Source organism: Orcinus orca, chromosome 18 (genome assembly GCF_937001465.1).
Source record: "Orcinus orca chromosome 18, mOrcOrc1.1, whole genome shotgun sequence".
NCBI classification, from domain to species: Eukaryota; Metazoa; Chordata; class Mammalia; order Artiodactyla; family Delphinidae; genus Orcinus; species Orcinus orca.
Window position 1 is genome coordinate 54,047,924 of NC_064576.1, and position 26,064 is coordinate 54,073,987.

General features: G+C 36.4%; 1 protein-coding gene across 2 annotated transcripts in view; it reads right to left on the minus strand.

The window, feature by feature from the left end:
• The window catches only part of VWA8 (von Willebrand factor A domain containing 8), a 368,625-nt gene that overhangs the window by 206,892 nt on the left and 135,669 nt on the right, over positions 1 to 26,064 (minus strand). For both annotated transcript variants that reach the window (XM_033436725.2, XM_004274556.3), the window contains exons 16-19: positions 23,594 to 23,671; positions 19,381 to 19,496; positions 8,856 to 8,962; positions 5,754 to 5,860 (exon numbers count right to left, since the gene is read on the minus strand). In XM_033436725.2, coding sequence (XP_033292616.1) covers positions 5,754 to 5,860; positions 8,856 to 8,962; positions 19,381 to 19,496; positions 23,594 to 23,671 — 408 coding nt within the window. The remainder of the gene's footprint in view (positions 1 to 5,753; positions 5,861 to 8,855; positions 8,963 to 19,380; positions 19,497 to 23,593; positions 23,672 to 26,064) is intronic.

Consider the following 26,064-nt stretch of genomic DNA (forward strand, 5'->3'; position numbering starts at 1 on the left):
TTGCCACTCACTTTTCTCTTTTTAACTTGGCTTATGAATTTTTTGACATCTAGAATCTTTTCCTTTTTCTTGCCACATTAAGCAATGCTTCCCTTCAGAGTTTCTTTTTTAGAAAAATTGAGAAAGTTTTTCCCTCCTTCAAGAACAGATGAGTATTCCTTAACGTTTATCTTGGTAATTTTAATTTTTTAAAACTGCTTGCAGATAAACCATGGAACTGGAGTTTTAACAAGGTCTGAAGTAGGGTGAGCAATTTTGTTCATTCTGGAATACTTTTTAGAATAAAAAGAGGTGTTATTAATATGCTGGAACAACAAATGTAAACAGGGACTATCTTAAGCAAATGAGGGAGGGTACATGGTTATCCTAGTTAAAGAGGAGCCCTGGAACATTCTTTTTTTTAATATAAATTTATTTACTTATTTGTTTATTTATTTTTGGCTGCGTTGGTCCTTCGTCTCTGCGTGCGGGCTTTCTCTAGTTGCGGTGAGCGGGGGACTACTCCTCGTTGCCGTGCACGGGCTTCTCATTGCAGTGGCTTCTCTTGCCACGGAGCACGGGCTCCAGGTGCACAGGCCTCAGCAGCTGTGACGCACAGGCTTAGTTGCTCCACAGCACGTGGGATCTTCCCGGACCAGGGATCAAACCCGTGTCCCCTGCATTGGCAGGCAGATTCTCAACCATTGCACCACCAGGGGAGTCCCTAGAACATTCTTTTAATCTGGGTTCTAGTGATAATGTGGTCTGTAGACCTCGTCCTTCTAAGTAAGATGAAAAATCAGTGCCAATTTCCAGACAACATTAAGTTCTTCCAGAAATACCTGGGCTAATATGCATGAAGAACAGATAGGAAAGTTGGAATAAGCACCTAGAGAGCAGGTAAAAAAGCAATGTAAACACTGAAAAATAATCTAAACTATACTTGTTGTCTTCTTAACTTTTTCTCATGTCCTTCTACTTCATGCCCTCACTGCACCTAAGTTATTCAAGTCAACAAACATTAGCTAAGGCTAAGGTCACGGCCTATATAATTCTTTCGTTAACCTCTTGTCCCACTTGGTACCATAGACAATTTCTTAAAAGTCTTCTCTCCGGGCTTCTGGTGGCGCAGTGATTGAGAGTCCACCTGTCGATGCAGGGGACGTGGGTTCGTGCCCCGGTCCAGGAAGATCCCACGTGCCGCCGAGTGGCTAGGCCCGTGAGCCACGGCCGCTAAGCCTGCGCATCCGGAGCCTGTGCTCCGCAATGGGAGAGGCCACAACAGTGTGAAGCCCGTGTACCGCAAAAAAAAAAAAAAAAAAGTCTTCTCTCCCAGTTGTCTCTCTCTCCTGATTCCCTCTTACCTCTCTAACACTTTCTCTCAATGGTCTTTTGTATCTTCTTTAGGTAGCAGTTCCTTAAATATTGATTTTCTTCCTTCTTTTGTTCTCTTTCACTACCTTGTTACATGCTTTCCTGGGGGGTCACAGTATAGGGCAGAGCAGTTTCTGCCTACTTGTACGTGGGCACCCACCGGGCGAGGGAGGGCTATGTTCAGAGTTGGGGCCCCACACATCAGCGCTCAACGAGTTACTTCTGACCCTGCTCTCCCTAAATCCTCTCATCCACTCCATGGCTTCAACCACCAACTTTACACTGATCTTCAACAGCAAGACTTTTCTTCTTGACTCCAGCCCCGTATTTCTGAGCAACTATCGAACTATGCTAGCTATTTCCCAGTCTCCTCGAACTCATCACATCCAAAACTTGACTCATTCCTTTCTCCTCAGCTTCATTCTTTATCCTGTACTTCTTATCCCAATTAATAGCATCATCTTCTACAACCCGACCCTATCGTCATCATCTTCTTGTCCATCTCAGTTGGCCCTTATCAAAAGTCAGTTAAACACCAAGTCTAAGCTATTCAGCCACCTAAAAGTCCACTGTATCTATCCATTTCTATTCCATCCCCTCAGCTTTCATCTAGGTTTTTATCATGTCTGGCCTAGATTTTTATCAGCCAATGTGGCATCTCTGACTTCAGTCTCTCCTTGAGTCAATGTGCTCTCCACAGTACTGACAGTCACTTCTCTGTTCACAATCATGTCACTTTTTTTCCCCCCAAATTCCTTAAATGACTCCTAATACCTTCGGAACAAGGGTCACTCCTTATTTTTTTGATGTAGTCTCAGTCTCATCCCCCATCACTCTCCTACTGTGTGTTCCAATCACGGGCGCAATGTAGAATCTTTTTCTCTTCACTCTTCTGCTTACTTTTCCAGCAGACTATGTGCTCTGTGAGGAAGCCTTTTTGACTTTCATCCAACACAAAGTTCCATTGACTCTACCTACCTCCTACATAGCCCTGCAATGTGTCCCCTCCACTCTGTCCCCACTATCACTGCCTTCGTTCAGATCCTTCATAAGGTTCACCTGGACTATCGAAACAGCCTCCTAACTAGTCCCTCTCTGCCTTTGTTCCAACTCATAGACAACATTAAAGAATGAATGCAAAGTTAACAAAAGTAGAAATGTGCTTCCAAGTTTTCAACGACTTCCTCACTTCTGAATAGCTTCCAAATTCCTCAATTAGCAAGGTCCAGATAATCTGACCTTTTAACTCATCAGCCTCATTTCTTGTCGCTCTTCCATTTGAATCTCAGCTCTGGCCATGACAATTAATTAGATGTAGCTCCCTGAATAATCTACACTCTCACATAGCCACGACTCTGCAAATGCTAGTGTCTCTGCCTGAGACTCTCTCTCAACGTTGCCTAGTGAACTCATTTTCCAGGATCATTGCAATCTGGGACCATCACCTCATCAATGCTACCACGGTAACCTGTGCGTACTTCCATCACGCTCTATAGTAACAGAATCTGGCAAGTTGAGCCCTGGAACTGTGTGTGTGTGTGTGTGTGTGTGTGTGTGTGTGTGTGTGTGTGTGTGTGTGTGTGTGTGTGTGTGTGTGTGTGTGTGTGTGTGTGTGTGTGTGTGTGTGTGTGTGTGTGTGTGTGTGTGTGTGTGTGTGTGTGTGTGTGTGTGTGTGTTTTAATTACTGTATTAAGAAAGCCTTGACACATGGTAGATATTTTTTAAAAGTTTTTCAAATCTAAAGCTCATTAGGCTTAAGAGGCTATTAATGTCCCTTTCTTCCAATTTCTCCTCCTTACTACTGCAACTGTTAAGGTGGCTTGACTGAGTTCTGGGGTTTTTTTCCCCTTCTCTTTTTTATCTCTATGCTGTTTGCTACATACGTTGTTTTAAATAAAAGTTATTACATTTTGGAACATCTTAAGCCTTTTTGTAGAGCTTTTAAGCTTTTTATGTAGTGCTATGATGTTTTATTACCACCTTCTTTTAGATGTTAGATGAAAATTCCTTGATGAGCCCATAAGATATTAAAGACGCAGTACTGCATTCTATTTGGGCTGGACTTGGTTTCTCTAAGGACAGTGCTACCAGTAATTCTCTGTCCTGTGTGAAATGTTTAGGTGAAGTCACATCTGGATCTCTGAGGACTGGAGCTGTTAGGGCACCGATCTATAATTCCTTCATGACAGATATAATAAAATAATACTCCTAATAGTGAACATTCAAAATCTTTTTCCTTCTTTCAGGAATTCACTCAACACATATTTATTCAACAGTCACTATGTGCCAGGCACTGTGCTATTTGCTAGAGACACAAAATTAAAATTAAAACAACAACAACAAGGCTTTATCTTAGTAGTGTGGAAAACATGTTTTAAAACATCAATTACAACACGGTGTGGCAAGGGGACCACAGGGTATAGAACAAGATGGTATAGAAGCACCTAAATACTCAAGAGGCACTGAAGACCACTGTTTCAAAGGTGAAGTGCAACATAAAACACAATAATAATACGCAATAATAATATACGCAACAAAAGCAAATTTAATCAAGCCACCATTCCTAGAACTGGTACAGCTACAATTTTTCATTAATAGTTAATTCATAATGCTTTATGAAGAGAAGGTACGTTTGGAGACAGGCTGCAGAAAATCCCTCAGGGCCACTGTGTAAAGTTCACAGCAGCCCTGCGGTCCTCAACGTCTATGTCACAAACACCATGGCAACAGACACTGTGTTCAAGGGTACAATGGCCCTCCCTGCTACTGAATTTCCTACATTTTTATACGCTGGGAAGTCTTTTCAACCTTTGTTGCCATGGAGTTTTTCAAACGGTCACTTATGACAAAGTTTCCTGATTCTTATTTATTTATTTATTTATGGCTGTGTTGGGTCTTCATTGCTGCGTGCGGGGGCTACTCTGAGTTGTGGTGTGCAGGCTTCTCACTGCGGTGGCTTCTCTTGTTGTGAAGCAGGGACTGTAGGTGTGCGGGCTTCAGTAGTTGTGGTTTGCGGGTTCTAGAGTGCAGGGTCAGTAGTTGTGGTGCACGGGCTTAGTTGCTCCGCAGCATGTGGGATCTTCCCGGACCAGAGACAGAACCCGTGTCCCCTGCATTGGCAGGCGGATTCTTAACCGCTGTGCCACCAGAGAAATGTCCCTGATTCTTTTTTCTTTATGCCTTTCTACTACATGAACAGAGTGTGATACCATAAATGCTTGAAAATATTATATTTTCCTTGCCATCATGTTTTTGTCTTTGACAGGCAAGATTCTTTATTCCTTTGTGTCTTATAAGTAACCTTATTTTCTGTTCATTTGTCCACTGCTTGTATAAGAGCATTAATGCTCTGGAAGAAAAATAAAACCAATATTAGTTAATGGCCCATAGAATGAAGAATATAAAACAAATTCAGGTTATGCCTTTTGCTAGGTCATAGATAATTATAATCTGGACAGATTTCAAAAACATTTAATCAAGACTTTTCCTGAGAAAGAAGAATTTGCTGAGATGCCTTTTACTGTTAACATAATGTAGAGATATACATTCTGTTACCCATTGAACAACAAATAGGATTGGGAAATAGCAGATAAAGAAATTCTTTAATTTACTTTAATTCTCTAATTCCTTAATATAGTGAAAATGGTAAGTAGAAGTTCTTCAAACATAATTTGTAAATGTAGGATTATTATTTACATGCAGAATAGTGACCAAATATTAGAGAAAATTTTAAGTATGGTTTTTATTATAAAATAAATACATAAGCACTTCACAGAAAATCTGGAAAAGAAAAAATCTTTTTATATTATGGGTAATTTTCTCTGGAAAAAATTCTTATTAAAGCGAACATCTATAAATTAGCTTTCTGGGTACACACTTATTTCTGTGTCTTAGTGGAAGCTCATAATTATTGGTTAGTTTACAAGTGGAAAATTATCTATCCTCCTTTCTTAAAAAAAGATAAGAAAAAGTAAAGACTAGAAAAATACTAGGAATTTTTGGGAAAAGGAAAGAAACGTGAGGAAAAGAATGCATAGGACACATCCCTTTTTGAATTACTTGAAATGATTTAACAGGAACGCAAAAGAGAAGATGAATATTAGTGCCTTTTGTTTTTAATTTAATAATATATTTATTTTATTTATTAAAGTATAGTTATGTCTGCATTTAAAATTTATTACTCTAATCATTGCAGCAACTCTTCCAATTCTCAAGTAACTCTGGGAAGAGTTTATAATTTTACAACGACTTAATAAAAGATGTTTTGACTGTCACCTCATTCTGCATCATCTGAATTGAACTGAGCAAATTACAAACATAAACATCAGTTTCACTTGAATTGGGGTTAATTACCACAATGTAAGAGGGATATATCCACGAATGCAAAGTCCTGCTCTTACCTGGATGTTGTCATAGAACAGAACATCAGGCACTTTCATTTTCTCATGGGCATTATAGATCGGTGCACTAACAGCTCCAATCCTCAGAGATCCAGATGTGACTTCACCTAAACATTTCACACAGGACAGAGAATTACTGGTAGCACTGTCCTCAGAGAAGCCAAGTCCAGCCCAAATAGAATGAGTACTGCATCTTTAATACCTTGTGGGCTCATCAAGGAATTTTCATCTAACATCTAAAAGAAATAAGCTTGAAGGTGGTAATAAAACATCATAGCACTACGTAAAAAGCTTAAAAGCTCTACAAAAAGGCTTAAGATGTTCCAAAATGTAATAACTTTTATTTAAAACAACATATGTAGCAAACAGCATAGAGATAAAAAAGAGAAGGGGAAAAAAAACCCAGAACTCAGTCAAGCCACCTTTATGAGCTTGTTTGGTCAGAAACTCTAAAATACATACATTTGAAAGCTCTGAAGTACCTTGAATATAATTTTCTTAGGACCCACCCATTGAAAAACCCCATAGGAGAGTCCCCTAGAGCTCTAGCTAAAAATATAGATGAACCAACTGACCCCAGACCTCTCAAATTACTATTTTTAGGAATGGTCCAGGAGATCTGTACTTCCAAATATGCACCACAGGTGCTACAGTTATTCTGTGATAATAATTATTGTATTGTCCCCTATTTGCTTTAAACAGTTGGTCTAGGATAGAATATGAGCTCCTTGAAGCCAGGGAACTAAGTAATAAATTTATGTCAGGGTACATATCTCACATGTATTCCCTACAGAAAGGAGATACACATGCTCACTACCTGACATATTCCAAGGTCAATAATAATAACATAATAGTGGTAGTTGTTGTAGTAGTACTGACCATAATAGAAGCTATCATTTACTGAGGACCTTAGCTTCAGCTCACTGTTTTCTCATATAATTTCATGGAAATCTCTTAACAATAAGACAAGAATTATGAGGAAGCTAAGAAGAACATAAATTAAATAATTTGCTTAAAATCACCCAGCTAGTATGGGTAGAGCTAAAAACAGAATTTAGTATAGTCCGATATTCTTTCTGCAATGTGGACTCTAACTAATATTCCATCCTGTGGAAATAACCCGAGCAAGCAGACAGACAATTACAATGCCTTAAGCAACTGACCCATCTTTTTTTCCTCCTATTTCAAATAAGAAAATTGCTGTTTTTGTGCTAAAACATTTTGAAAGACAAGGAGAGAAAGCAACATTTGCATCTATGGAGTACCGTGAACAATTTTGAGCTAAAAATAATTACACTGTCACCCTGTTTAATCACTGCTGAGTGCTACACATTTGCCAAAGCACAGTAGACCTCTCCCTCCAATATTTCTTTGCCATTTTCCTTCTATTCACAAGTTCTATAGGGAAGGAAAGCATAAACTGCTGTGCTGAGAATTTACTATTTATTGACTACTTTCAGGTCTCTGAAATAGACCCAACATAAAACTGTAAAGGGAAAGACCAGGATTGCGTCAGTGAATTTACTGCATACTTGTATGTTGAGATGACACACGTGATTTCAGGTTCAAACAGCATTTGATACCATCTACAGTTTAGTTTATGGAGGATATCTATTCAGTACATTTAGTGCTTTAGGATTATTTAATTCACTCAACTAATGTTTATTGCTAAAATTTCAGGCTAGAAAAGGGAAATGAACTCAGAGAATGGTGATGCTAGTACTTCCCTGGGAGAAAGCTGGCTAGCTATCTCCTGAGAAATCTCATAGGATGGCATTATTTTGGTACATTGTCAAGGCCTTCAGTCTGGTAGGCTCAAAACTTGATTTTATTATTATGACTGAGGGCAAACCTAACTCTCAGGAGAACATTAAAGACATATATTTTGATCTATACATAAATTCTGATATATAAAACCAGAACTGCAATATTACATTGCAGTGAAAACTGCAAATTTCATAGAGACTATATGATACACTTGTTGCCATATCAGCATTTTATATAGACGGAGCCTTGCGTGGAAAGCCAAATCCTCATCAGAAGGTTTTTCGGTGAAACATATCCTCTGAACAAGGAGAATGAATTACATGAATTCTCTACAACAGAGATGATATTAAAACTGAATGGGACCAGATGAATCAAAAGTTGCTTAACTTAGGCTCCTTACCTCCTATGCAAGGCTTAGATGGGGACTGCTAACACTAGCCTGTTGCCAAGACTAAACAATCTATAGTCTGAATGATGCAGTCTTTCTTTGGATACGTTAAACCATTCAAGTAAGTAATGTTCTGAATCTCCAAATCCCAGAGTTATTCTGTCCTTTGAGTTGGCTCTGCGTATCTGTACCCAGATCCATCAGTATGTTGAATTTATAATTTTACTCTAAAAGAGTCACCTATTTCCTTAACATCAAATTCTTATCTCGATGTAGCCCCGACTATTAAAAACATCTATAAAGAGAGCCACAATAAGTCTCCCCTTTAGAGAGTGATCACACATTGGATATTTTGATAAGACAGGTAATTACCCTCAAAAAACAGAGAACCTTTCATTGTGCTTTAAATGAAGAATAGGGTACTTTTACAGGAAGATCTAAACTTCCCCAAAACTCTAAATTACACTAATGGCTATCAAGAAGAAAAGTACCACAGAAGACAATACGGGTGGAAATGAAAGGAGGAAGAAGGCATGAAATGGGACTCTGAATATCAGTTTAGTCTACATCAACCTAGAACAGTTTCCAAAACATGACATGTAGGACACTGGTAGTCCCCAAAATGTAAATCTTGTGCAAAGAAAACAGATTGCTAGAACCTGTGGTGAAATATACATTTGGAATAAAAGGTAAAACAAAATTACATGTTTATTTACAGTAGGAATTCTCTGAGCCTTTAATATATTCATGTCAATTGCAACTCTTGGGGGAGGAACTATATCTGGTATCTGGAAACATTTTTTTTAAAATAAAAGATTCATTTTTTTCAACGCAATACATAAAACAAGATGGGTAGAAAACATTTTTAATTGAAATTAAAATCATAAACAATACAAATGCTTAATAAATATTATTTCACTTAAAAAAGAAACAAATCAAATACTTACATTTGTAATCCTCCAATTCTGGCTCCAGGTTATTATCAGGACTTATTTCTATTGCAGCATCTCCCAGATTTTTTTCTAATGCTGACCTTGCAAGGCTTGGTAAAAACCTGGTGGGGTGGGAAGGATGGATTGATAAAGTCAAAGCTTTCTGTGATTCCCAAATATCTTTTGACACTTAGACAGACAGACTCACTCACTCTCTCTCTTACTAATTATAATGAATTAAGGATGATCAGTCTTGATCTGTGAAAGCTAGATAATAAAATATTTCAGGGGGCTTCCCTGGTGGCGCAGTGGTTCAGAGTCCGCCTGCCGATGCAGGGGACGCGGGTTCGTGCCCCCGGTCCGGGAAGATCCCACATGCCGCGGAGCGGCTGGGCCCGTGAGTCATGGCCGCTGAGCCGGCGCGTCCGGAGCCTGTGCTCCGCAACGGGAGAGGCCACAACAGTGAGAGGCCCGTGTACCGCAAAAAAAAAAAAAAAAAAAAAGAAAAAAAAAAAAAAATTTCAGAATAAATATAAACTTCAAGTATGTGTGAAGATGAAGTATGTTTGTTGAATCACCTTTAATAAAGAAAACTAATGTGTAGTTAGCAGTATTTGTTTATATACAACATTTTGCAGGACAAGAATGAAAATAATTTGCTTTTTAAAATGGATTTAGTATACCTCATACATCTTATTTAACTGGCTATTCAAATTTTCTTAAATAGATAAAACAACCACAATTTAACCTACTTCAGATGGGCAATCAAAAATTCAGATTAGTGGAGGTGGATTAATGAGGTTTTCTTTATTTTCTAATAAAAATTATTAGATGACTTTAAGATTATTCAGCTTGATTTTTTCTTCCATTTAAAAAATATACCTGCTTATCTCTTCTATATGTATGTTGTCAAAACAATTATCTTGTGAGTGACAGAGGCATTCTTCATTTACAATTCCATTGTATGAATATGACGGGCTTAGAACATGAAAACAGAGTTTCCCTCACACATAAATAAAGTTATATCTGGAATTTATGATCACAAGTGAGCCCACAGAACTGCTTTTTAATCCATGGTTGCCTGTACTATATTACTATAAACTAACCCTATGTTTCAAATAAACATACTAAAAACATACACTTCTAATTTAGGTTTTCCATACCTCTAAATCTTTGGTGGTTCCCATAGCCTTGAGTATAAGCTTTAATAAAAGAGATGTTGGAAATCAGAAGAAAGCTGGAGTAGCAATTCTCATATCAGACAAAACAAACTTTAAAACAAAGACTATTACAAGAGAAAAAGAAGGACACTACATAATGATCAAGGGATCAATCCAAGAAGAAGATATAACAATTGTAAATATTTATGCACCCAACACAGGAGCGCCTCAATACATAAGGCAAATAATAACAGCCATAAAAGGGAAAATCAACAGTAACACAATCAAATTAGGGGACATTAACACCCCACTTTCACCAATGGACAGATCATCCAAAATGAAAACAAATAAGGAAACGCAAGATTTAAATGACATTAAATAAGATGGACTTAACTGATACTTATAGTACATTCCATCCAAAAGCAACAGAATACACTCTCTTCTCAAGTGCTCATGGAACATTCTCCAGGAGAGATCATATCTTGGGTCACAAAACAAGCCTTGGTAAAATTAAGAAAATTGAAATCATATCAAGAGTCTTTTCAGACCACAACGCTATGAGACTAGATATCAATTACAGGAAAAAGTCTGTAAAAACTACAAACACATGGAGGCTAAACAATACACTACTTAATAACCAAGAGATCACTGAAGAAATCAAAGAGGAAATCAAAAAATACCTAGAAACGAATGACAATGAAAACACGACAACCCAAAACCTATGGGATGCAGCAAAAGCAGTTCTAAGAGGGAAGTTTATAGCAATACAATTTACCTTAAGAAATAAGAAACATCTCAAATAAACAACCTAACCTTACACCTAAAGCAATTAGAGAAAGAAGAGCAAAAAAACCCCAAAGTTAGCAGAAGGAAAGAAATCATAAAGATCAGATCAGAAATAAATGAAACGAAATGAAGGAAATGATAGCAAAGATCAATAAAACCAGAAGCTGGTTCTTTGAGAAGATAAACAAAATTGATAAACCATTCACCAGACTCATCAAGAAAAAAAGGGAGAAGACTCAAATCAATAGAATTAGAAATGAAAAAGGGGAGGTAACAAATGACACTGTAGAGATACAAAGGATCATGAGAGATTACTACAAGCAACTCTATGCCAATAAAATGGACAACCTGGAAGAAATGGAAAAATTCTTAGAAATGCACAACCTTCCGAGACTGAACCAGGAAGAAATCGAAAATATGAGCAGACTAATCACAAGCACTGATATTGAAACTGTGAATAAAAATCTTCCAACAAACAAAAGCCCAGAACCAGATGGCTTCACAGGCGAATTCTATCAAACATTTAGAGAAGAGCTAACACCTATCCTGCTCAAACTCTTCCAAAATATAGCAGAGGAAGGAGCACTCCCAAACTCATTCTAAGAGGCCACCATCACCCTGATACCAAAACCAGACAAAGAAGCCACAATAAAACTACAGACCAATATCACTGATGAACATAGATGCAAAAATCCTCAACAAAATATTAGCAAACAGAATCCAACAGCACATGAAAAGGATTATACACGATGATCAAGTGGGATTTATCCCAGGAATGCAAGGATTCTTCAATATACGCAAATAAGTCAATGTGATACACCATATTAACAAATTGAAGGAGAAAAACCATATGATCATCTCAACAGATGCAGAGAAAGCTTCTGACAAAATTCAACACCCATTTATGATAAAAACGCTCCAGAAAGTAGGCATAGAGCAAACTTACCTCAACATAATAAAGGCCATATATGACAAACCCACAGCCAACATCATCCTCAGTGGTGAAAAACTGAAACCATTTCCACTAAGATCACGAACAAGACAAGGTGGCCCACACTCACCACTACTATTCAACATAGTTTCAGAAGTTTTAGCCACAGCAATCAGAGAAGTAAAAGAAATAAAAGGAATCCAAATCAGAAAAGAAGAAGTAAAGCTGTCACTGTTTCCAGATGACATGATACTATACATAGAGAATCCTAAAGATGCTACCAGAAAACTACTAGAGCTAATCAATGAATTTGGTAAAGTAGCAGGATACAAAATTAATGCACAGAAATCTCTGGCATTTCTATGCACTAATGATGAAAAATCTGAAAGAGAATTTAAGGAAACATTCCCATTTACCATTGCAACAAAAAGAATAAAATACCTAGGAATAAACCTCCCTAACGAGACAAAACACCTGTATGCAGAAAATTATAAGTCACTGATGATAGAAGTTAAGGATGATACAAATAGATGGAAAGATATACCATTTTCTTGGATTGGAAGAATCAACATTGTGAAAATGACTATACTACCCAATGCAATCTACAGATTCAATGCAATCCCTATCAAACTACCAACGGCATTTTTCACAGAAGTAGAGCAAAAAATTTCGCAATTTGTACGGAAACACAAAACACCCCAAATAGCCAAAGCAATTCTGATAAAGAAAAACAGAGCTGGAGGAATCAGGCTCTGGGACTTCAGACTACACTACAAAGGTACAGTAATCAAGACAGTATGGCACTGGCACAAAAACAGAAATATAGGTCAATGGAACAGGATGGAAAGCCCAGAGATAAACCCACACACATATGATCACCTTATCTTTGATAAAGGAGGTAAGTATATACAATGGAGAAAAGACAGCCTCTTCAATAAGTGCTCCTGGGAAAGTTGGACAGCTACATGTAAAAGAATGAAATTAGAACACTCCCTATCACCATACACAAAAATAAACTCAAAATGGATTAAAGACCTAAATGTAAGGCCAGACACTATCAAACTCTTAGAGGAAAACATAGGCAGAACACTTTATGACATAAATCACAGCAAGATCCTATTTGACCCACCTCCTAGGGAAATGGAAATAAAAACAAAAATAAACAAATGAGATCTAATGAAACTTCAAAGCTTTTGCACAGCAAAGGAAACGATAAACAAGACGAAAAGACAACCTTCAGAATGGGAGAAAATATTTGCAAATGAAGCAACCGACAAAGGATTAATCTCCAAATTTACAAGTAGGTCATGCAGCTCAATATCAATAAAACAAACAACCCAATCCAAAAATGGGCAGAAGACCTAAATAGACATTTCTCCAAAGAAGATATACAGATTGCCAACAAACACATGAAAAAATGTTCAACATCATTAATCATTCAAGAAATGCAAATCAAAACTACAATGCAATACCATCTCACACTGGTCAGAATGGCCATCATCAAAAAATCTACCAAATAATAAATGCTGGACAGGGTGTGGAGACAAGGGAACTCTCATACACTGTTGGTGGGAATGTAAATTGATACAGTCACTATGGAGAACAGTATGGACGTTCCTTAAAAAACTAAAAATAGAACTACCATACAATCCAGCAATCCAACTATTGGGCATATACCCTGAGAAAACCATAATTCAAAAAGAGTCATGTACCACAATGTTCATTGCAGCTCTATTTACAATAGCCAGGACTGGAGGCAACCTAAGTGTCCATCGACAGATGAATGGATAAAGAAGATGTGGCACATATATACAATGGAATATTAGCCATAAAAAGAAACGAAATTGAGTTATTTGTAGTGAGGTGGATGGACCCAGAGTCTGTCACACAGAGTGAAGTAAGTCAGAAAGAGAAAAACAAATACCATATACTAACACATATATATGGAATCTAAAAAAAAAAAAAAAAAAGTGGTCATGAAGAACCTAGGGGCAAGACGGGAATAAAGATGCAGACATCCTAGAGAATGGGCTTGAGGACACAGGGAGGGGGAAGGGTAAACTGCCACAAAATGAGAGAGTGGTAGTCTATATATGTACATATATACACTACCAAATGTAAAATAGATAGCTAGTGGGAAGCAGTCGCACAGCACAGGGAGATCAGCTCGGTGCTTTGTGACCAGCTAGAAGGGTGGGATAGGGAGGGTGAGCGGGAGGGAGACACAAAAAGAAGAGATATAGGGATATATGTATATCTATAACTGATTCACTCTGTTATAAAGCAGAAACTAGCACACCACTGTAAGTCAATTATACTCCATTAAAAATGTTAAAAAAAAAACACAAAAAACTGAACAGCAGTTTTTAAGCCAAAAGTTCCTGAACAGTCTTTTCTGCAAACAAAATCATTCTTCAGGAAAACAAAAAATTCACACCCACAATAATCATTATACTCATTTAACACTGTGTATTAGTTCTAGCAGGCTTATAACTTTAAAAAATTAATTAGCTAATAACTTAAACAGTGGAAATTTTATATAGTTGTTATTCATTTTATGTCACAAGGGAATTTTGAAAAATACTGTACAGAAACTAAGTTTTTGATGAATGGAAAATTTCCTCATAACCTCAATGTCAAAGGTAGTTAATCTTCATTTCTGATTAAATTCTTATAACTCTGCCCCAAATTTCTATGCTAAGGGATCATCACCCCACGATTTTCCAAAAGTAAATAATTTAATGTAATGCAAAATACTTGAATGGAGTAAAACTCTTTTTATAGGGATTTCTAGTTAACTCTTCCACAGTAAAGTAATTTTTGGAATACAGAATACCTGATATCTTCTTAACCTTGTAAGTTTTCTTCCTTTTGGCCTCTTAGGTTTTCAACTATCTAAAATGAATTACGCATCTAGCTCCAAGACTTGATGCACATATTATAGGCTATGAGAGGTGCTTAGGGAGCCATTTCCTCAGATGAAGAAATGTTCCAGTCAGAACTCAACTGGCATAAACAATACATAAATGAAAAATATTTTTAAAATTAAATTAACAACATAAAAGAGCCAAGCTAATATTTAATAAATTTAATGTTTAACAAATTTAGGCTAGAGAGTTTCTTTTGATTTTGTCTGCTTAATAATAGACTTCATGAATATAAATCATATTAAATTTTTGTTTTAAAATTTTCTATGAAATGTTTTTTGTTGTTGCTTCCTGCCATTGTGCTATCCTAAAGAGAAGGTTAATAAAAAGGCTTTTGACTCTGTAGCCTTGCTAAAGTCAACATATGATACATAAACAAGATAGCTGTTTTACTATTTGCAAAGGGTCATGGGGTGGTAACAAAATAGAATTTTACTGTGTTCAGTTGATAACAGTGGAAAAATGTATTATTTGATTCAGTGAAATATGTGTATGAATATGGAAAGTATTTTTTAGTTTTTAAATAGTTTTAACCATAAACTACTTCAAGCATACAGAAAATTACAGTATATTAAGTATTCTATTCATCTCTCTCTATCCCTGAAGCTAACTCTTACTCTGAAATTGGTGTATACCTTTCTTGTCCATATTTTTATTTTGCTGCATATGTGTAAGTAAAAAATATATTGCACTTTTATTGTATTTAAACTTTTATATAAATGGCATCATATACGAAATCTCCTCTTTCAAACTTTTGACTTGATGTTGTCATGATCCGTATCTGTTGATACATGTAGATCTATTTCATTTTAACTGCTGTATAGTACCTCATTATATGAATATGTCAGTTTATATATTCATTCCCTACTGATGGACTGATAGGTTGTTTCCCATTTTTCATTCTTAGAAACAATGATGCAATGAACATTCTTCTACATGCTTCCTTATACATACATGTAAATCTATCTCTAAGGTGATTATCAAGAAGTAGAATTGTCAATTCATAGAGTATTAATATATTAAGGCATAAAGATACTGTAAGATCACCCCCAAACTGACAAGACTTCCATCCCAACAGCAGTCATGAAATTCCATTTCATTCTGCTCATGGAAAATGCTATTTTTACAGGTAAAAATTGTAAAAGTATAAAATGATAGCCGATTATTGTTTTAAATGTCATTTTCCCTGATCAATAGTAAGTTGAGCATCTTTTCAAATGTTTGTCGGTTATCTGAATTAACTTTTCCTGCACATCTATTAATCCTCTTGCCATTTAGAGGTGATGCTTTTATCTCATTAATTTGTATACTTTATAGTTCCTGAATAGCAATCCTTTTGAGATTAGAAATCTTGTGAAACATCTCTTAGTTTGTGGCTTATAACTTGTAGAGTGGCTTACAGTGTTTTTGTCATATGTCTGGATTTTACATTTCTGTATGGGAATAAAGTGGATATTTTTTATTTTTAACCATTTATCGAGAAGTCCATCCATTCCCACACTAATTCATAATGCTACCTCTAACATATACTAAGTTCCCAGAAGTAAGTGGGGCTGTTTCAGGGCTCTGTAGTCTATTCTAATGGTCTATTTGTCTTTTCTAGCACCGACACCACACTTAAAATGCAAATCAAAACTACAATGAGATATCATCTCACACCAGTCAGAATGGCCATCATCAAAAAATCTAGAAACAATAAATGCTGGAGAGGGTGTGGAGAAAAAGGAACACTCTTGCACTGCTGGTGGGAATGTGAATTGGTTCAGCCACTATGGAGAACAGTATGGAGGTTCCTTAAAAAACTACAAATAGAACTACCATATGACCCAGCAATCCCACTACTGGGCATATACCCTGAGAAAACCAAAATTCAAAAAGAGTCATGTACCAAAATGTTCATTGCAGCTCTATTTACAATAGCCCAGAGATGGAAACAACCTAAGTGCCCATCGTCAGATGAATGGATAAAGAAGATGTGGCACATATATACAATAGAATATTACTCAGCCATAAAAAGAAACGAAATTGAGCTATTTGTAATGAGGTGGATAGACCTAGAGTCTGTCATACAGAGTGAAGTAAGTTAGAAAGAAAAAGACAAATACTGTATGCTAACACATATATATGGAATTTAAGGGAAAAAAAATGTCATGAAGAACCTAGGGGTAAGATGGGAATAAAGACGCAGACCTACTGGAGAACGGACTTGAGGATATGGGGAGGGGGAAGGGTGAGCTGTGACAGGGCGAGAGAGAGGCATGGACATATATACACTAACAAACGTAAGGTAGATACCTAGTGGGAAGCAGCCGCATGGCACAGGGTTATTGGCTCGGTGCTTTGTGACAGCCTGGAGGGGTGGGATAGGGAGGGTGGGAGGGAGGGATACGCAAGAGGGAAGACGTATGGGAACATATGTGTATGTATAACTGATTCACTTTGTTATAAAGCAGAAACTAACACACCATTGTAAAGCAATTATACCCCAATAAAGATGTTAAAAAAAATAAATATAACTTTATAATGGATCTTGATATCTGATGGAGAAAGCACACCACTTAAATCTTCCTTAAAATTTCTTTGGATATTATTGGCCCTTTATATTAATTTCGAGATCAGCTTGTCTAATTCAATATAACCTTGGTTGTATTTGACCAAATTATATCTACATATCAACTTGGGGAGGAAACAAACAGCCTGACAATACTTAATATTCCCTTTCATGAACATAGTACAGTTTCCCATTTCCCACAGCTATCTTTTATAGCTTTTAATAAAGATTTATGTTTTTCTACATAAAAGCATTATATGTCACTCATTAGATTTATTCTTAGATGCTCAAAGCTTTCTATTATTATTTTGAATGGTATTATTTTTAAAAATTAGACTTCCTTATTGATTTTTGCTGGAATATAGGAATATCACTGACTTGGGTGCATAAGTAATCTCATTATATTTTATTTGTTCTAATATGTAGTTTATATGTAGCTTCTTTTGAATTTTTTATGTAGCCAATCATATAATCTTCAGCCAATCTAAAAGTATAGAAAGGTGACATTCCTGTTTTGTTCCTAACTCTAAAGGGAATGAGCCAAGTATTTTACCATAAGAATGTTCACTATAAAGTTTTAGTAGATACCCTTTATCAGATTAAAGAATTTTCCGTCCATTCATGGTTAACTAAGAATATTTTTGGCTTATTTTTGCTTTGGCTTGTTTTTAAGTTTGGCTGTTGAGTTTTATCCAATCCTTTTTACTGATTTATTTAAATGATATTCTTCTCAGTAATATGTTAATATGGTGAATTTTAAAAAAGAATAGTAAATCTTCACATTCTTGAGATAACTCCAAATTGCTCATAATTTATTTATATATATAAATAAATTACATATATCATATAAATATATATGATATATATTTAGCTACAATTGGATTTCATTTAGGATTTTTGTACACATTCCATGAATTTGATTTATAATTTTCCTTTCATACATTATTCTTGTCTGGTTTAGGCATCAAGATTACGCTAGACTCAGAGTGAATTGTTTTGTTTTCACTGTTTGCTCTCTAGAACAGTCTCTAGAATGCTTTGTGTATGATTATTTCATTCATTCCAAAGTATTATTTTCCCTTAGGCTCTGAAACTGTTTGTATTACTTGGCATTGACTATTTACTTCTATTAATACACATCTATAACCAAGTTCTGACTAAGGAAACACTGGGTAGATAATGAATCTTTCTGTATATATTGGGTTGCCCAAAAAGAACGAACTTTTTGGGCAACCCAATAATTTCTTCAGTTCATGAGCCTAAAAGGTAGGCAATTGAAGCATGTTTTTTTCTAATTTTCATTTGGAAGCCTAATATTAATCTACTTAAAAGAAAAGGAGAATCAACTTTATTATTTCTCATAATTATTAGTTATTCAAAGAAGTACCCCAAAGACACTGGAAACAAACCTCATTTTAGCCTCATTTCACCACAGAACAAATTCAAGTTGCAACATAAGGAGCTTACTTTAACTACAAGAAAAATTGTCCACTAAGCTGAAAACTTATAGAGGGCAGTTAGAGATCCTCCTAAGCTGAATATAGATTCTCTTTTAATTCCTTTCATATATCAAGGAATGAATGGACAACAGTTATAACCACCATAAAAATAATTACCAGATCATATGAAAAGAGTCTAAAAGAAATCTCCAGGTCTATCGGACATTGCTATTAATCTTTTCTTATTATTCTTTTAAAATAGTTTCATGCCAAGTATGGTTCTGTAAGGAAATTATATAAGCTGATGCTTTATTAATAATTTCCAAACAAGTATGAAAAATATTAGTGTAGACTGAAAAGATGTCAGTTTTGTCAAATTTGGGCGACAGGACAGTATTACCAAGCATGGAAAGTTCCAGTGCAAATTTGGGAGGTGCTAAGTACTTAAGAGCACTCGCTCAGAAGACACATGAGCCAGTGTTCAACTATCAAACCTACTTTTACTTATTTACTACTGTCTGATTTGAGTAAGTGACTTAGTTTTCTCATCTATAAAAACCTCTTTAATTTATTACTATGCCTAAGTAAGGTAATATATGTTGTAAAAACTGAACACAAGGCTGAAATAGCTACATATTCAGACTGATACTTTTTCCAGACCTGTGAGTACAGACTATGAAACTTACGTCACTGTTTTAGCAAAGACCCAGAAAGTTGAATTCAGTGAGAAAGGAGAATATGGTTACCTGGAAAGACAGGCTTTAGTGACAGCACTGTGAAGATTTTCGTTAGGGTACTGTGACAGCCGACGAGAAATCCTCAACAGCTGTCTGGTAGAAAGGGATGCTGCCAATGACTGCGCCTACCAAAAGGCAAAGACAGGCTGTTAAGAGTCTTGTTGCAACTTGCTGAAAGTCCCTTTGGATGGGTATCATAGCAGAATTCATTATTCCTAAGGACAAGGCCAAACTTATAATAAATATGTACTGTTAATGAATTACAAATAAAATAAACAGAAACCAATTTACACTTAAAACATCCTTAAAGACATTTTTAAAAAATTCCATAAAAACTATTTATTAATTAAATTCAATTAAAGTACTGTGCATACATGTTTTTTGGGGAGGGGGAGGAGGCTGGATGGAGGAAAGATGTTACACTGTACAGATTGAACCTGACTTACAAATAGCCCTTATGTACAATTAACCATTTGTTCATTTTTTTTTTCTTTCTTACACAAAGCCAAACTGTTAAGATGGCCAGAAATGCTTACAGTTTTAAGTAAATCTATGACTTCTGAAATAGAAAAAAGGAGTTGTGGACAATTTAGCCTTCTGATTATAGAGGTGTCAACCAGTTGTCACTTGGGGGGCAGCTTACAGTTTGGAATCCTTCTCTGACACTGTCAGAATAATTTCCCTTTGTGTTCTTACTCTTCCCCAAATCCCATTAATAGAGCTGCTAGTATAGAACTCAGGACATGGTAAGTACCAATGAATATTTGTTGACTTGAATCTGAAATTACCTTATCAGGCAGCATAATGTAATAGTAAAGTTTATAAGCTTTGGAGTCAGACAAATCAGTCTTCCATTTATTAGCTGTGTGATTCTGGCAAGTTTCTTAATCTCTTGAAGCCCCAGTTTCCTCATGGTGCACATGGGCTCAGTAGTTGCAGCATGCGGGCCCTAGAGCACGCAAGCTTCAGTAATTGTGGCGCATGGGCTCAGTAGTTGCGGCATGCAGGCTCTAGGGTACGCGGGCTTCAGTAGTGGTGGCGTGTGGGCTCAGTAGTTGTGGCTTGCGGGCTTAGCTGCTCCACAGCATGTGGGATCTTCCCAGACCAGGGATTGAACCTGTGTCTCCTGCATTGGCAGGCGGATTCTTAACCACTGCGCAACCAGGGAAGTCCAGCAATTATTATTTAAAGTCAGCCTCTTCAAAATGAAAAAAATCTAACAGAGGAAGGGAACGGGACCTACACATTAGTAGGAATCTAATGCATCAGATTATTACTCGCCTAATGTCTAACTAAGATCAGCAGCATTAGAAGATAGTGGTTTTCACTGAAAATCAAGAGAAGAGGAGACTTTTGAAGTAAACTGGTCCACTGGTGGTGGTGGTGGGGAGGCACAGAAGAGACCAGGGTGAGATGTCACAGAGTCTGACAAGGGCAATAAAGTGGCCCTGAGCACCAGAAGAAATGGAGAAGGAGACTCTATTAAATTAACCGAGGATTCAGAATGGATGGTAGGAGGATGCCAAAACTACACTACGTTGTTTGTTCCTTTTATCACTTCGCTTAAGCCCATCTCTGTACATCCCAAGGAAGCAGAAAGTGAATTGGTTTCTCCTTTCTCGTGTATTTCACAGCTCCATGAGATGTTGGACTGCTGTTATTAGCATTATATTTCAGCTACAACATGAGTTAAACACTCCTTTGGGGACTAGATTAGGAGCATGACCACCATTTATGACATATCCTTTTTTCTATTAAAAAACACGTTCTAAGTTACAAAGAACTCAAAAGCAAAACATTTGACTCAGACTTCTTCAACAAATTTGCATTCTAGACATGGAGACAATATTTACATATAAGAAAGCATAAATTGCAATTCAAAATAGCATATAATTTAATGTAAAAATAAGTGGAGCACTTGACAAAACTGCTATAGGGGCTTAAAATGTTCAAATGGGTAGCAGAAATGCTATGAACAAAGGCACGAAAGCAACAGGAACAGAAATACAAGCAGAATGTGAGGAAACCAGCCCAGCTTTACTAGAGGGTCCTGCTGGAAAGCTTGCTCCCTAATATCAAAGACCCGTAAATCACTTTTTGAGGAGTTTGGCCCTTCTTCTAAAGGCAATAGGACTTAGTAACATGATTTTAGAAAGACTAAACTGGCAGGAATATACAAAGTAGTTTAAGGACAGAGAAAACTGAGACAGGAATCAGAAAGCTACTTCAGTTACCTACTTATAAAGAGAGAAAGTCCTACAGTAAGGTTAGGCAATAAGAAGCGGGAGAAGGGATCAGACCAATGTTTCAAAGGACTTGGCAACTTATGGATACGAGAAAGAAGGACGGATGTGAGAAAGTAGGAAGAATTAAGGATAAGGTTGTTTCAGCCACTATGATCGAAAGTATTAGAAGTTAAATATGATAGTAATTCTCATCTTAATATTTGAGACCATGAAAAATTCCTATTTTAATCATGGAAAATGTATGACAAATGACTCCAACCAGAAGATTCTTATGACAAGAGTCCTATTAAACCATACAGTAACTTTCCAGGTTACAAAATTCTAACCTAATTCCAAACATGACACTGAATTCAGGCTTCACATTTCATTCCAGTGATCAGTAAGGACTTCTCATGAGTTTAAAAAATACCACATCAGGGCTTCCCTGGTGGCGCAGTGGTTGAGAGTCCGCCTGCCAATGCAGGGGACACGGGTTCGTGCCCCGGTCCGGGAGGATCCCACATGCCGCGGAGCGGCTGGGCCCGTGAGCCACGGCCGCTGAGCCTGCGCGTCCGGAGCCTGTGCTCCGCAACGGGAGAGGCCACAACAGTGAGAGGCCCGCATACCGCAAAAAAAAAAAAAGAAAAAAAAAAATACCACATCAGTTGATAATACCAAAATGCTTTGCAATAACATCCAGGATTAAATCAGAAAGAAGTTTAGCCACTTATGTGTTGAGTAAAGGGTTTGCTACTTCTGTTCTCACATTATTACCAACTGAAAATTGAGAATGTACTTTTAATTTAAAAATCCTAATGTACTTAACACTTATAATATCAAATTTCTAACTGCAGTTTTATCTTGCAAAAAAAGGGTGAGGATGTGAGCACATTCCCTTAGTTACCATGGTTATTCAGTTTAAGAGCACACCTCAAGGGTTTTTTTTTGGATTAACATGATTAATAATAGGAATTCAGCTTAAAAATATGAAAAGTCTTTTCAAAAATTATTAAAAATAAATTTTCTATTTTTCCTCATTTCTTTTATGAAAATGTAATGTTCTCTGGGAGGGAAAACTCCAGGGAAATCTACTAAATAAATTAATAACTAATTAATTAATTTATTCATGCACTCAGCAAACATTTGTTAATTTTCTAGTATGTGCCAGGCACCAGGATGGGACTTAGCTGGTGCAAGGACGCTCTGACCCTCCTTTGTCCCCCTGAAAGCAGGAAATGAATCTCCCATGAAACAGATACCCTCCCTGTACCAGGAGGGTAGAAAGCATCCTTATCACCAGAAATAGGAAATTTAGGACTGAGAAGGCTATATAAACAAACCGTGTTTCTTCTTCACTTAATTACTACCCCAAGCCCAAACTTCTTTGTGTTGTCAGTTCTTCAGAATTTTATTGTTTCTTTGACTAAAAGGTATAAAAGCTACCTGCTTTGGTCACTTTTCGAGTTTCAGATTTTTATGGGGCTTCTGCATGTACAAAATTAAATTTGTTGTTTTTCTCCTATTAAACTGTGTCATGTCAATTTAATTATTAGGCTAGCCAAAGGACCTAGAACAAAAGAAGGTAAAAGTTTCCTGCCCCTATAACATCCCAAAATGTAAATACAATCCGAAATAGAGAATCAGTGAGGAAGAAGTTAGAAACTGAAGATAAAGTTGTAGGCATTAACACAGAGGTGATACTTGAAGCCATAAGAATACATGAGATTGCTCGGCACAGGAGACAGAGAAGTAGACCCAAACCTCCTGGAATACCCAAGTACTCCCCTAAAGTTAAAAGTTGTTTTCTATGACACCAGCCATGAGGAGCTGGAAGAAATGTTAAAGTCATTGAAACAGTAAGATATATACATAGGAGAAAGCATAGCATAAGGGATAAATATATCAGCTTAAAAAATAGATTTTAAAGCACTGAACTCTACGAATATAAAGCAGCATGTCAACAACAGAAAATCCTATGGAAAATAACCCAGACTTACTGTTGGATCCTGTGTCTCTCTGAGTTTGTGTGTAAATGATAACAATTTGTCCAAAGCTTCCTGAGGCATATTTGGGACCTATTTTATAAGAGAATTAAGGAAAGAAAGAATAAATTGGGATATATGATCAATCAACCAGAAATTATGGCTACTTATCAAACAATATTAGAATTATAATTTTTGAAATCTCTGATTATAGGTATCATGTTTAACCTGTGGATAAATCTGCTTATTCATTTTCTCAGGAAACACATCTGCCTCTGCTTTCTCTTTAAGAATCAGGTAAAAAAGATGTGGTACATATATACAATTGATACTCCTCAGCCACAAAAAAGAATGAAATAATGCCGTTTGCAGCAACATGGATGCAACTAGAGATTACCATACTAAATGAAGTAAGTCAGAAAGAGAAAGACAAATACTGTATGAGATCACTTATATGTGGAATATAAAATATGACACAAATGAACCTATCTATGAAACAGAAACAGAATCACAGACATAGAGAATAGACTTGCCAAAGGGGAGAAGGGTGGGAAAGGGATGGATTGGGAGTTTGGGATTAGCAGATGCAAACTGCCATATATAGAATGGATAAACAACAAGGTCCTTCTATATAGCACAGGGAACTATATTCAATATCCTGTGATAAACCATAATGAAAAAGAATGTGAAAAAGAATGTATATATATGTATAACTGAGTACCTTGCTGTACAGCAGTAATTAACACAATATTATAAATCAACTATACTGCAATTAAAAAAAGAAAAAGAATCAGGTAATCAAAACCAGGCCACTCTTCATTTACAATTCCATCGCCAGGACAAAACTGAAAGGAGCCTCTAACCAATTAAAAACTGGCACAGAGTGTACCCATAAGAAACTTTTCATATATTATATCCTTTTTTGTTAGCTTCAACTCTAATTTAGGCACTTTTCTTACTGAAACCAAACTCCTTCATTTAGTAGTAATCTTATATCTATGTCTACTAAGAGATGTAAGGTATCCTTGTATAAAGGGCGGTTGCTCAAGCTGTCCATTTTTTCAAGGACTTTAAAACCACATACCTGGTGGGTGGGGAAAGGATGGATTGGGAGTTTGGGATTAGTAGATGCAAACTATTATACAGAAAATGGATAAACAACAAGGTCCTACTGTATAGCACAGGGAATTATATTCAATATCCTGTGATAAACCATAATGGAAAAGAATACGAAAAAGAATGTATATATATGCATTACTGAATCACTTTGCTGTACAGTAGAAATTAACACAACATTGTAAATCAACTATACTTCATTAAGATAAATAAATAAATAAAAACCAACCACATACCTGAGGGGCATGATCTATTTATCAATGAACGCTGAAGAACAGTTGCCCCAAAACATACACTGATTGCTTTTAGGTACACCAATTTTAAACTAATTAAATATGTATTTGTATTGAATAATAAGAAATTTTTACATAAATAATAACAAGTTTAAAATTTTAATTTAAAAAGAGCAGGAGTTGTTACAACAATGACTGGTATCACGTGACTATTTCAGAAATAAACTGCTCAGAGTTTCTTTGGGCATTTAAGTAATTGGAACTTTTAAAATTTGAAGCTCTATTCAGTACATACTCATTTATTCTTTAAATCAATCCTGTGAGGTAAGAAGTAGTATCATCCCCATCCTCAGATGAAGAGCCTACAGTTGAGTAATTTACCCACGATCTAGAAGCTCATCAGTAGTGGATTTGACATTTAAAGGCAAGCTATTTGACTTTAAAGCCTATGCCCTTATCCACAACCATGCTCATAAGACCTAAAATTAATTCATTCATTCTGGTATTTCAAAGGGGATGAGCGCATTTATGTAAAAAGTCAATTATTAGTGATCTAGAATAGTACTGTCCAATAGAACTCTCTGTGATGATGGCAATGTTCTTTATCTATGCTATCGGCCACTTGAAATAAGACTGAGAAACTGAATTTTTGAATTTGATTTAATGTGGCTAGTGCTACTACACTGAATAGTGCAGCTCTAGAACTCCAAACGTGCTAAACACAGTGCTTGGTTAAGGCAGACACTGCAATAATAGTTTACATACACGACAAGCCACTAGACAACTAATCAGTTAAGTATAGGATATATTACAATCCCCAGGGAACCACTACTTAGTATTTTCTACAAAATCTAAGGAACTAAAATATATTTGGCCTCTCCTAATAGTAGGAACTTAAAATTTAGTCACCTTCGGCTGAATATAAAAGGAAAAGGAATCCCCAAACTGCCTCCACATGAGGAAAACGGAGAGATAGCCTAACATTCATGGTTCTCAAAGTGTGGTCCCCAGACCAGCAGCTGTCAGCATCACCTTTAGAAGTGCAAATTCTCATGTTCCATCCCAGAACCACCGACTTGGCAATCTGTCATTTAACAAGCCCTCCAGATGAGTTTGAAAAATGTTGACATCTGAGAA